The sequence below is a fragment of the Nuphar pumila genome, chromosome 8, assembly GCF_984573655.1.
Source record: "Nuphar pumila chromosome 8, dmNupPumi1.hap1.1, whole genome shotgun sequence".
Lineage (NCBI taxonomy): Eukaryota > Viridiplantae > Streptophyta > Magnoliopsida > Nymphaeales > Nymphaeaceae > Nuphar > Nuphar pumila.
Genome location: NC_143256.1, coordinates 70,247,646 through 70,260,707, shown reverse-complemented (window position 1 = coordinate 70,260,707; position 13,062 = coordinate 70,247,646). Strand labels below are relative to the sequence as shown.

The window sequence follows — 13,062 nt, the reverse complement described above, 5'->3', positions numbered from 1 at the left end:
AGAAGGCCTAAACAATTAAAATGAACTCTATTCAACTCATTTACTAGACTATCTAATTAACTACTCTAACGTAAATGTACTAATATAACTCAAATAATGAAATTAAACCACTACTTACAAAATACAACTACTCTAACTTAAATTTAACTTTAGTTTAAAGATAAATCTAACTTAATTAAAACTATAACTAATTTAAAACTTAACTTAACTAGAAAACCTAGTGGGACTGGCTATGAGTTGGACGTCCAAATAGGACAGTGTGATCGTCACAATTTTTTTTCCCTTTTCCTTTCTTTCCTTTCTTTCCTTTCTTTTTCCTTTCTAGCCCTTTTTCCCATTTTGAAGGGGGAAAAAGAAATAAAGAAAGAAAGAAGAGAGAGAAAGAAGGAAACTCTTTTGCAAGGTCTCACTTGACCTTTATTTGAAAAAGATTTGAAAATTTACTCACCTCCGTTTTGAAAATTTGTGGGAAAAATGGAGAGACGGGATTCGCTCGTTGGTACGAGGTTCAACCATTCCTAGCGCCTTTACCAGGGGTAATTGAACCAAGGATCGAATCAATGCCTTTTGCTTTGCCTAAATTTGTCTAAATGATTATTCGAAAAATCCTAAATGCACAAAGAGTCATGCTTGTGCAATGAATTTTGAAAATGATGGTTTGGAATATGATGCATGTTTTGGAAGTATTTTAGAAATTTAGATTTTTCCAAGTGATTTTGAAATTGGAAAATATCCTTGAAGAAGTGATTCAGAAATTGAACTTGATTTGAAAAACTGAAATTTGAATCTAAACTTGGAATTTGAAGTGAATTTGAGATTTTGAAAAGGAAATTTGAAGTTCTGAAGTTAAAATCACAACTGAGATCAAAGATGGAATTTTGACTTTGAGAGTTTTCTGAAATTGAAATTTAAAAGGAAGATTTTGAAATCAAAAATGGAATTTAGAAAGAGTGAGATTTGGAAAAATAAAGACTAGATTTAAAGTTTTTGAAATTGATAAATCAGGATTTTAACTTGGAAATGAAATTGGAATTGGAATTGGAATTGGAAATTGGAAGATTGATTTGATTTTGAATTTGAAGTTCGACTTTGAAGTTGGAAATGAATTTGGATTCAAATTGGAATTTGAAATCGAATTTAGAAATTGAAACTTGAAATTAAAGTCAGAACTTGAAATTGAAGTTGAAACTGGAACATAAGAATGAATCCAGAGATTGAAAATTTGGAATAAACTTTGGATTTTGGATTTTGAATTTTGAATTTTGAATTTTGAGAATGGAATTTGAATTCAAGTTTGAAATTTGAAATCAGAGGGGAATTTGAAAATTGGATTGAATTTCAAAGTAAATCTCAAAATTTGATTTGGAATCTCAAAATAAATTTCAAAACTTTGATTTAAAGTTGAATTAAAACTCACGATTTGAAATAGAATTAGAAAATGGAAATAATGAATTTGAATGAAATTTAGAAAGGTGAAATTCAGAAATAAGATTGAAGATTGGAATTTGAAATAAGATAGGATTGAGAATAAAAGATGAATTTGAATTTGTAAATAAGAGTTGAAAATGATTTTGAATTTAGAAAATGAAAACTGTATTATGAAAGTTTATTTAAAAAATCATTTGAAATTTTGAAGATGATTTGAAATAATTTGAGAAAGAATGCGATTCTATCCTAAATGATGAATGCTTTGAAATTTATTTAAGGATTGAAATTTAAAAGCATATTTTATTCTTTAATAGAATTGAAATAAGATTAAATCATAATACATTCATGACTATGGTCATAAATATATTATAATCTAATCTATATTTAAATTCTAATAAAGGATAAAATAATTTTTTGTGCCTCTATAGGATTTAAAACAAAATTAACTTTTAATATATCCATGACTATGGCCACAAATATATCTCAAGTTAATTTATATCTTAAACTCTGATAGTGAGAGAAAAATAATATTTTTCAGAAAAATAATATTTTTCAGAAAAATATGATGATTTTCAAAAGAGACCTAAGTGGAGGTCAAATGTTATTCCATAAGAGATAAAAATCCTAAGTATTGTTCACATTTTGACTATGACCATAAATGTGAATCATTTACTTAGGAATAATTACCTTTTATTAGAATGGTGCACGTGCCATTCGTGTTTCACCATTGTGGATTTTTGAAATAGAAATGAAAATAAAATGAGATGTCACAAGTAATTATGAGATCTATATGCTCATGCATTCTATTCTAAAATGAAAGGTAGAAATTCTCATTAATATCACATTATTACAACCTTGAATTGAAATTGAAATTGAAATTATAAAATTCCTAATCTAGGAAGGAAATCAACATCTTCTAAGCTTCTCCTGCAAATATGAGTCAGCACCAAGTGACAGAGATATAAAATATAAAGAGAATTTGAAAAGGCTATATTAGCACTGAAATGAATATGATCTTGTCGATTCTAACGAGGCAATGCGTATGCAAGATGTTATGCTTATGCTAAATGAGAGATGCATATGGCCTGCCCTATGCTGATGAGAAAATATATGTATGAATGTGCATGCAATATCTTAGGCTAATGACAATCTAGATGAGAAGGCATATGCAATGTCTTAAGCTAATGAAAATTTATATGAGAAGATACATGCAATGCCTTAGGCTCATGAAAAATACACATACATTTACCTATGGGCACACATATACCTACTGATGGAGTGCTTATGAGGATGCAATGCATATATTTAATGAGAGAATGCATTTGAATATGCATATGTAAGTCTAATGCTAATGGGGAAATACAATATAGGAATGCCCAAGGGTATGGTTTGTATTAAGTGAAGTAAGGTATGAGACATGGCTTACAATAGTTCAATAAACCGCTGTGAAAAGCACGAAGCCTCAACAATTTGATAAACTGCTGTAAAAGGCATAAAGCCACAATAGTTCAAAATGAACTACTGTGAAAGGCAAAGGCCACAATAGTTCAAGATGAACTACTGTGAAAGGCAAAAGCCCACAACAGTTCAAGATGAACTACTGTGAAAGGCAAAAGCCACAGTAGTTCAAGATGAACTTCTGTGAAAGGCAAGAGGCCACAACAGTTCAAATGAACTGCTATGAAAGGCCCATCGTTACAACAGTTGAAAATGAACTGCTGTGGAAGGCCTAAAGTGAAGTGAGTCTTCTTCTTGGCCTCTTGACTGCTTCTTGTAATAGTAATGCCCTCATAGACCCCATTCTCCATTCCCATCTCGAACCATTCGGCTCGTTCAGTGAGTTCAATGAAAGACTTGGAGGGTGAGGTAGAAATAAGACTCCTCAAAGGCTGTGAAAAGTTGTTCAGAATAATTTGGAGTGCATGCTCCTCTGAAATCAGGCTCCTCATTTTATTGCAGGTCTCTCTCCATCTGCGAATGAAGTCTCTGGCTTTTTCACTATCTCCCTGCTTCAGATTACAAAGGTGATTTAACGTTGGTAGCACTTCAGTGTTGAACATAAATCGCTCAATGAATAGGTTGACCACCTTATCGAACTCTCGTAGTTCGATTGAATTGATATGCTCGGAGTACCACTTGGCAGTGGTGCCTTCTAGGCTGTGAGGAAAACAGAGAAATAGGGCCCTATTGTCTTTCTTAAATTTGGGGCACTCAGCGAAGAACATGACGAGGTGGGCTTTGGGATCACCAGAACCGTCAAATTTGATGAACTTACGGGGAAGATTCTCCAGATTTTCATCCCCTTCTAAACCGTCGTAAAAATCCTCACTGGTAAAGACTTTCTTGCCCTTGTCGCGGGCTTGCAGATCTTTTACCACTCTAGCCATTTCTTTGAACTGTGCTTGAAATGGATCTGTCACTGCTTGAACTTTTGGCTTGTGAGTAACTTTCTGGACAATCTCGCAATCTTCATCAGTATCTTCTGCTGATTCTTCTGAAGTGTCTTCTGATTGAACATGTTTCTTAGAAGACTTGGTTGATTTCTTGGCCACTCGATCTCTAATTCTCTGACTGAATGGATTTTTGTCTGAGCTGGTGCCGGCCTGCTCACTCATCATCTTCTTCATCATTTTTTGGAACATGACATACATTTGAGGATCTATGACATCATCTTCTTGTTGACCCTGACTCCTGATTGATCTTGGCGAGTCCATCTCTTCTTCTAAAGCTGAAGAGTAGATAATACGCTGAATTGGTGCGGTCTTCTTCCCTGACCTTGTCTGAACCATCAAATGCTGTGAAGGCTCTCTACAGGATAAAGTCTTGATTAGACTCTGAGGAAATTTTTGGATTGGGAGGAAAATGATTATTGACGATATGGTAGACAATTGGAAGAATATCCCATTACTAGGGATGGAGTCGCCGCTGAAATCACGATAATTGTGTTGTCATTCTTTGCAAGAGAAATAAACAACGGAAAATGTGCCTTGTTACCTAGGCGAGGTCGTCAACCACGAGGAAAATACCATTTTTTGAAGGAAAGAGATATCTCTTGGAAAAATAATCCGCAAACGGATTTAGAATAAGGAGATGGCAAAAGGGAAGATGGATAAACAATTTTCATTGCAATAATCAAGGTATGCATGAGAAAAATAAGGTGAAGCATCAAATAGACAAAAGGATTGAGAATCAAAGAAAACAATGAGAGAAAAAGATATGATTTTAGAAAATTGCAGTCAGGATAAAATGAAGCTGGAAATTCGAGGTCCAGTAGAACGAAAGAATGGAAAATCACCTAGAGTTTTGAGAAAAAAGTAGATGGTTTGGAAAAATCATCCAGGGTTTGTAGAAAATAAGAGGAATGTTTCATGAAAATGGAAAAATAAGGATATTTGGAAAATTGCCTAATATGAGAAATATGAGGAATTGAGAAAACAAGGTACATACAATCACATCCTGCGCATACATTCATGCACATACAACACTCCCTAAAAGGCTGACTCTAGATGCATCATTTTGAAAACAACTGTAGGATCTTAATCCTAACTCTAAGTTCAGATCATCTTTGTCCAATCCAGTTATGCCGATATACCCGAATTGAAATCCGAGGCACGTGGCATATAATTTTCATCTTCGGTTCTAGGCTTAAGTTTTCCAACATCCTTGAGAGCCTACCGATATACTTCGGACTGTGGCCCATAGTACGTGGTAGGGGGGCGTCAACCCAAATAAGTGGCTCAGTTGTGAGGCTCTGTCCCCGAACTAGGGTTCTGGAAGAGAGCCCAACAACGTAAAGACCGGGTAAAGATAGGTAAGGGGGGTTTAAAAAATGATCACATGCAAGAAATAGAGGGCTCAAAGTCCTAGAGAGATAGATTTTTGAAAACTTTTGAAGAAGCATACATTGTTTGCATTCAGATCCTAAATTGAGAAGAGTTGTGTTTAGACCTAAGTCTATGTGAGCATGAAAGTATCTCCTCAATATAGTCCTACCAAACCATGCATAAGCTATATGAAATCAATGTCATCTAGGTCAGAATCTAGGCTCCTAGGTTCGCATGATATCAAGAAGCCGACCAAGCTTGAAATGGGGTTAGCTCAAATATGTGGGTTTTTTCCAAGATTTCTCAAAAATATCCTGAAATTATTAGATTGAGTTGGATATAAAACTGATTTTCATGCTTTCTTGATATTTGAATGATGCAAATGCATGAAAATCAGGTAATAAATAGTTTGAAATTCAGAATTATGATCAAAATGACCAAAATACCCCTAATATTGAGGTTATACCTTTAAAATCAGGGTTTTTTAAGGAGTTTTAACAAAATTTGGGGATTTTAAAATGCAAATGGAATCAAATGATGATGAAATACATGATGACATGATACTAATTATGATGGGACTGTAAAAATCAGAATTAACATTGGAAATTTGGCCAAAATAACGAATTTTGCTTGTTTTTCGCTTGGATCAGGTCCCACTGGAACCCTGATTTGATGATACGGTTAAACCTGTCATCAAATGGTTATCAAATCATGCCAAATTCGATAGAAAGCATTCCTCTACCCTTAGAAACAACATAGAATGATAAAATGCATGAAATGACATGGCCTAGATGCGAAATTTTAAAGAAAACCCTAAAATAAGCAAATTTCGCCTACGGATACGAACCAAACATAGTATTTAACTCAATAATGCAGAAATCTACCATAGAAATGTCTGATATTTTGCAGGTTACTAAAGGACATAAAAAGGAGCATCTTTGTCTTTTACAGCCACGGAATTTGACCTACAGTGAGTTCTGTAGCAAAGATTTGGTTCTGACGAGACTAAAATTAATAGGATTTGATGTGAAAATGGGTAAAAAAAGCTAATTGACTACCAAAATTTTCGAAAATTAGAATTGAGACTGCTGACATGCATATGAACAACTTTTATTTGTATGTAATCAGCATTTAAGCAACTGACATAGAAATAAAAATATGATGGAGCATGCATAAATCAGAAGAGCAAATACGAATACCAAAACAGGAGACAAAAATAAAAAATCCGAAAAAGGCATGCACACTGTCTTAAAAATTACAAACTTTTAGAATCAAACAGAGGAAACTTAGAACGTAAAGTTCACTTTTTATAAATCTGTATTTGGATCTATATTCAGAGCGGATTAATCGACCCAAGCCGATTCAAAATCTCAGAGGCTCCAATGGGGCTCTGACACGTGTCCCAAACTCTCGGATTTTTAACAGGTAACATAAAAATTCATAAAAATATAAGAAAACGAGATAAAAAATTAGACTCAATTTTGAGTCTGAGGCATTTTTGGGATTGAAAATCGGATCTCTTATGAGGGAGATCTCGATTTTACAAATCGGGATTCAACATTCTGAATGCTTTCCGGGTCTTAAAACCCGACTTGGAATTTTGAACAAAGCATATGAACTCAAATGATTTTGATTTTTTTTTTCAGATTATCAGGGATAGCTATTCACATTTAATATGATTTTTTTGGCATTTTTGAATAAAAATAAAAACATGAAATGATGCATAGACTGACTGACAAAAAATAGAGACATACGAATTTTGAGCATGCTTGACATAAATACTAAAAAAAGTCTAATTAACTTATGCAATATGCTAAATTAACGAAATAAAATATGAACTAAACCTAACTAATGCATGAATGCTAGAAAATCATCAAGGAAGCATAATTATTTTAATATATGTTATTTTATGAGAATGGTTCAATCCATCATTCGGGTGAACCATTTCTTTAAAACGAAAATCCATGTGATTCGACATGTGAATTGAAATAAAAGCATGATTGCAATAAAATCAATTCAATTGGAACTCACCTTACGTTCTTCTGGTATTCTGGAGCTTCAGATGCAAAAAAAAAAAAAATTAAATGGAACCAAAGGGGGGTGTGAATTCAGAGGAGGAAGGGTCAAAATGGAGTTGAAATCCAGATCCAGGAAGAGAGCTCCTCCTTGACTGGGCATGGGCTAGGGTATTTATATATTTTCTAAAGAATTTTGAAATTCAAACAGAATGAATCTGGACCCTCCATGTGGCGCCATCTCAGAGGATGCTATTTTGGATTTTTGGAATAAAAATACCAATTTTGTAAATATGACACCTCAGCAGAATTCGAAATTTTTTAAAGGGGAGTTGGCTTGATTTTCTCTGCAGGAATCTCCTATGTGGCACCACCTCAAAGGTTGTTATTTTGTAAATCAAATAAAAAATAAAATTAAGGAGGAAAATTCTGGATTTGCGCCACCTCAGTCTGGAGTTTGAATATTTAAATTCTTGCTTTTTATGAAGGAAGCAGAGAGACATGTGGCATTTGCTTTTTCTGAAGAGAGCATAGCTTGACATGTGTCATTTGCTTTTTTTCTGAAGAGAGCAGAGCTTGACATGTGTCATTTGCTTTTTCTGAAGAGAGCAGAGGTTGACATGTGTCATTTGTTTTTTTCTGAAGAGAGCAGAGCTTGACATGTGTCATTTGCTTTTTCTGAAGAGAGCAGAGCTTGACATGTGTCAGCTGCAGGAGAAAGCACCTCAGATGGTGCCACCTCAGGGGGGACAAATCTACTTTTTCTGGAGAAAGGAGAGCTGGACACGTGGTGACTCAGGGTGGCCCAGAGTGCCATGTGGCAAGGGAGAGAGAAATGAGGAGGGTAGACATGTGACACTTGGCATGGAATAAGGAAAGAGACTGAAGACATGTGGTGCCATTCCAGCGGAGGCTCCACATTGACAAGTGGCAATCAAGGAAGAGGAGAGAGAGTGGCGCATGGTGGAGAAATTTTGAGAGTTGTAGATGAAATTTGGACTTTTGCGAGTTCCAGGCTCAAAAAATGACCATTTTGCCCTTTGGCAACCTCAGGGGATGAGTTGTGATGTTTGGTGGAAATATCAGGGAGGTGAGTGAAAATTTGGGGTGTTTATAGTCTCTCGACTACAGTTAAGTCCTCTTGTATTTCGACATCTTTGTATCGGATGACGTGTGATGGGTCAGGAATGTACTTTCTCAGCATCGACACGTGAAAAACATTGTGAATATGAGCATACTGCTACGGTAGCTCAATCTGATAGGCTGCTCCACCGATCCTCTCAAGAATCCAAAACGGCCCAATGTATCTAGGACTCAACTTTCCTTTCTTTCTGAAACGAAAGATGGTCTTTGTCGGTGATACTTTCACGAAAACCATGTCGTTGACATCAAACTGAAGCTCTCGCCGCCTCTTGTCAGCGTAACTCTTCTGTCTGTCCTGAGCTGTCTTCAAACGCTCTCGGATCTTCTGCACTTGCTGAATGTAGTACTGAAGAACAATCAGCGATTTACTGGATCGATCGCTGATATTGTCCCAATACGACGATGATCGACAAGGTCTCTCATACAAAGCCTCGTACTGAGCCATTTCGATACTAGCATGATAACTGTTGTTGTAGGCAAATTTGACCAAACATAAGTGTGAATCCCGATCACCCTTCCAATTGAGCATACAAGCTTGCAACATATCTTCTAACATCTAAATTGTTCTTTCCGATTGACCATCAGTCTGAGGGTGAAAGGCAGTACTGAACTTCAGCTTCGTTCCCAAAGCTGACTGCAACTGTCCCCACAATCGCGACGTGAATCTGGGATCACGATCTGAAATGATAGACGTAGGTACCCCATGTAACCGTATAATCTCTCGGATGTACAAGTCTGCTAAGCTCTCAAGTGGCTGACTGATCTAGATAGGTAAGAAGTGAGCAGACTTGGTGAGTCTATCCACAATCACCCATATTGCATCATACTTTCGCCTGGTTCGCGGTAACCCTACCATGAAATCCATCATGATATCTTTCCATTTCCACTAAGGAATCTCGATCCTCAGCATGGAACCTCCGGGACGTTTGTGTTCAATCTTGATTTGCTAACAAGTCAAACACCTCAATACATATGCTGCGACTTCACGCTTCATCCTGTTCCACCAATACTTACGTTGAAGATCCTTGAACATCTTAGTACCACCAGGATGAATGGTGTACTTCGACAGATGTGCTTCATCAAGAATCTCTTTCCTTAACTCAGGGTCATCTGACACCCAAAGTCGATCCTTCATGCGGATACAATCGCCATCATCAATGCGAAAGGTTGAGCCCTCTTCACGAGCTCGATCAATAAACTTTTGATACTGAGCATTTCGCTTCTGCGCCTCGATAACCTTAGGCAAGAACTCTGATCGAATGGCCAACCCAGACAATCTGATCCACCCGCCTCCAATGGAGAATGGCTTCCAAGCCACGAAATCTTCGATCAACTTCTGGCTCAATACAAGGCTAGCCAGAACACTGCTCGCTTTACGACTAAGCACATCTGCCACGACGTTCGCCTTACCAGGGTGGTAAGACAACATGAACTCATAATCCCTGATGAACTCGAGCCAACGACGCTGTCTCATATTCAATTCCTTTTGAGAAAATAAATATTTGAGACTCTTGTGGTCAGAAAAGACCTCGAATGTATCTTCGTATAAATAATGTCGCCATGACTTCAAGGCGAACACTACAGCTGCTAACTCCAAGTTGTAAGTCAGATAATTCCTTTTGTGAATCTTCAGCTGTCGTGAAGCAAACACAATAACTCGACCGTGCTGCATGAGCACGCATCCCAAACCTGTACTTGAGGCGTCTGTGTACACCACAAAACCACCTCTACCCGAAGGTAAAGCTAACACCGGAGAGGTAGTCAGCTTTGTCTTCAGGATCAGAAAACTCTCTTCGCAAGAGTTAGTCCACTCAAACTTGACTCCCTTACGCAAAAGCTTTGTCAAAGGAAGCGCAATCCTGAAGAAATCCTGAATAAAACACCGATAGTAACTAGCTAACCCGAGAAAACTGTGAATGTCAATAACAGACTGAGGCTGCTTCTAGTCCAACACTGCTTCGACTTTCGTAGGATCAACTGACACTCCATCACTGGATATCACATGACCCAAAAACATGACTCGCCGGAGCCAAAACTTGCACTTGGAAAACTTGGCGAACAATCTGTGCTCCCGAAGTACTCCTAGAACAATACGCAGATGCTCTCGGTGCTGCTCAGGAGTCTTTGAGTAGATCAAGATGTCATCAATGAATACGATCACAAACATATCCACGAATGGACGAAAAATACGGTTCATCAAGTCCATGAATGTTGTTGGTGCATTCGTGAGCCCAAAAGGCATCACCATAAACTCGTACAACCCGTATCTAGTTCGAAAAGTTGTCTTCAAGACATCTTCCTCTCTGATCCAGAGTTGATGATAACCCGATCTGAGGTCGATCTTCGAGAATATCTTCGCTTTCTGCAACTGATCAAAGAGATCTTCAATTCTTGGCAACGGATACTTGTTCTTAATCGTGGCTTGGTTGAGCATTCTGTAGTCAATGCACAACCTCAAGGATCTATCTTTCTTCTTCACGAACAAAACAGGTGCATCCCATGGTGATGCATTGTTTCTGATAAAGCCTTGCTCCATCAACTCTTCCAACTGACGCTTCAGTTCTTCGAGTTCTGCCGGAGCCATACGATACAGTGCCTTTGAGATCAGAGTTGTTCCAGGTAACAACTCAATACAAAACTCGATCTCATGCTTCAGAGGTAATCCAGGCAGTTCCTCAAAAAACACGTCAGGAAACTTCCAAACTACTTCAAGATTTTTGATAGGGGTTAACACTGGTTCAACTGGGGCGATACTGACCAAGAATGCAGTACCCCCATTCCGCAGATACTTCTGAACCTTAAAAGACAAAATCAAGCGACTGTCTTTGATAGGTCAAGCAAGGCTGATCTTCAAAATCAGACGATCAGGAGGGTACAAAACCACCTTGCCTTCTCGGCACAGGACTTGAGCATGATACTCAAACAACCGATCCATGCCTAGAATATCATCAAACTCCGTCATGTCTAGTAGGATCAAGTAAGCTGGCAAGTTCTGACTTGCCACCGATACCTCTATTCCCGGAATGTACAAGGTACATAAAGACTGATCACCAGTCAGTGTACAAACTTCCAGCGGATAATTCAACGATATAGCAGACATAGGCAAAGAACTAGCAAATTTAGTAGCAATAAAAGAATGTGAAGCACCACAATCAAACAAAGTGAAAGCTGCATGTCCAGCGACTGGAATAGTACTTTGGACCAACTCTCCTTTTGTCACCTGCTCCACATTGGCTGCGTAGGCACACCCTGCCACTGTCCTCTGGTTACCTGTCTTCTGCTGGGAAGATTGTTGCGGCAGGTAAGACTGCTGTTGCTGGTGAGGAGGTCGCTAAAGTGCAGGCTGCGACATTTCTGGTGCGTTTCTCCTCAGATCATCAGACTGCTTCTTTCGACAATCCCTGATGTAGTGGCCCATCTTGCCACAATAGATACATCCTTCGAGGTCCCGAGGACACGGTCGGCTAGGATGATCCATATGACACTTCGGGCAACCCATTGTTGCCACTACCTGTCTCTGCTGTTGCTGTTGCTGCTGGGGCTGACGGTACTGTCACTGACGGTTGTTGTTGTTGTGACAGTTCCTCTTTGCTGGCGAGGCAGACTTCTTTTCTCCCGGATTCTGCTGGAAGGATCTCTTCTTAGGCCAACTCTTTTGGCCTTGCTGCTGCTGATTTCCTCAGGATTGTAGCATCTTCTGGGATTCTGTCCATTCCTGCTCCAGAAGTATAGCCTTCTCCAAGGCTTCTTCAAGAGTCGAGGGGGCACGCGTAATCACCCTCATACGCAGAGCTAGTTTCAGTCCGCGAGCGAACTTCATCGCTCGTTCCTTTTTCGTCACGTAGACATGTGAACAGAAGCGCTCCAGGCTTCTGAACTTCATGATATAGTCCACCAAGGTAGAGTTCCCCTGCTGAAGGTCGAGGAACTCCTGCATCTTTCGGCTGCGCTCGTGGGTCAGGAAGTAGGCTGCGTAGAAAACCTCTACGAACTGCTCCCACGTAACTGCACCGCCCGAGAACTTGACATCTAAGGTGGTCGCCCACCACCTTTCGGCATCCTTCCGAAGTCGATATGTGTCGAAGTCCACCTTTCGGTCGTCACTGACTTGCAACACACGAAAGATCCACTCGATCTCTTGTATCCAGTCCTCGGCTGCCTCAGGTGTAGACTTCCCATCGAAAGACGGAGGGTTCATACCCATGAACTGCTTGTAGGGTACGACTATTGCTGAAACTGGAGAGGGAGTAGGAATAGGAGTCTCTCATCCCTAAGAGGCTTGCAGATTCTCACCCATAACACACATGGCCTTGGCCTGCCTGCCAACAACCTCTGCTAGGTTGTTTAGGGTATCTATGATGAGGTCATAACACTCACGCCAAGCCATCTTAAACAAAAAAAAGACTCGTATAAGCGAAAGAGGCAAGTCAAAACATAATTTCATTGCATGAAACAAGTAATGCATACATATATTCCGTACAAGCCAAAATTACCATTCTACAACAGGGTTACCACACATATACCTCTGCAACAAAAGCAAACACAAAGCAAGTCTACATTTTGAGAACACAATTTCGATAATTAAACTAAGTCAAATACATTTTTGATCAGACAAGGACAGGTCCCATCACGGTCGCCAAACCTGTTTTCGT

At 38.6% G+C, this 13,062-nt stretch overlaps 1 protein-coding gene across 1 annotated transcript; it reads right to left on the bottom strand.

Annotated features, from left to right (window-relative positions):
- Positions 1 to 12,089: 12,089 nt before the first annotated feature.
- On the bottom strand, positions 12,090 to 12,614 carry LOC149829966 (uncharacterized). Its single transcript, XM_090015349.1, has one exon. The coding sequence runs from the start codon at positions 12,612 to 12,614 to the stop codon at positions 12,090 to 12,092; it is 525 nt and encodes a 174-aa protein (XP_089871475.1).
- Positions 12,615 to 13,062: the final 448 nt, after the last annotated feature.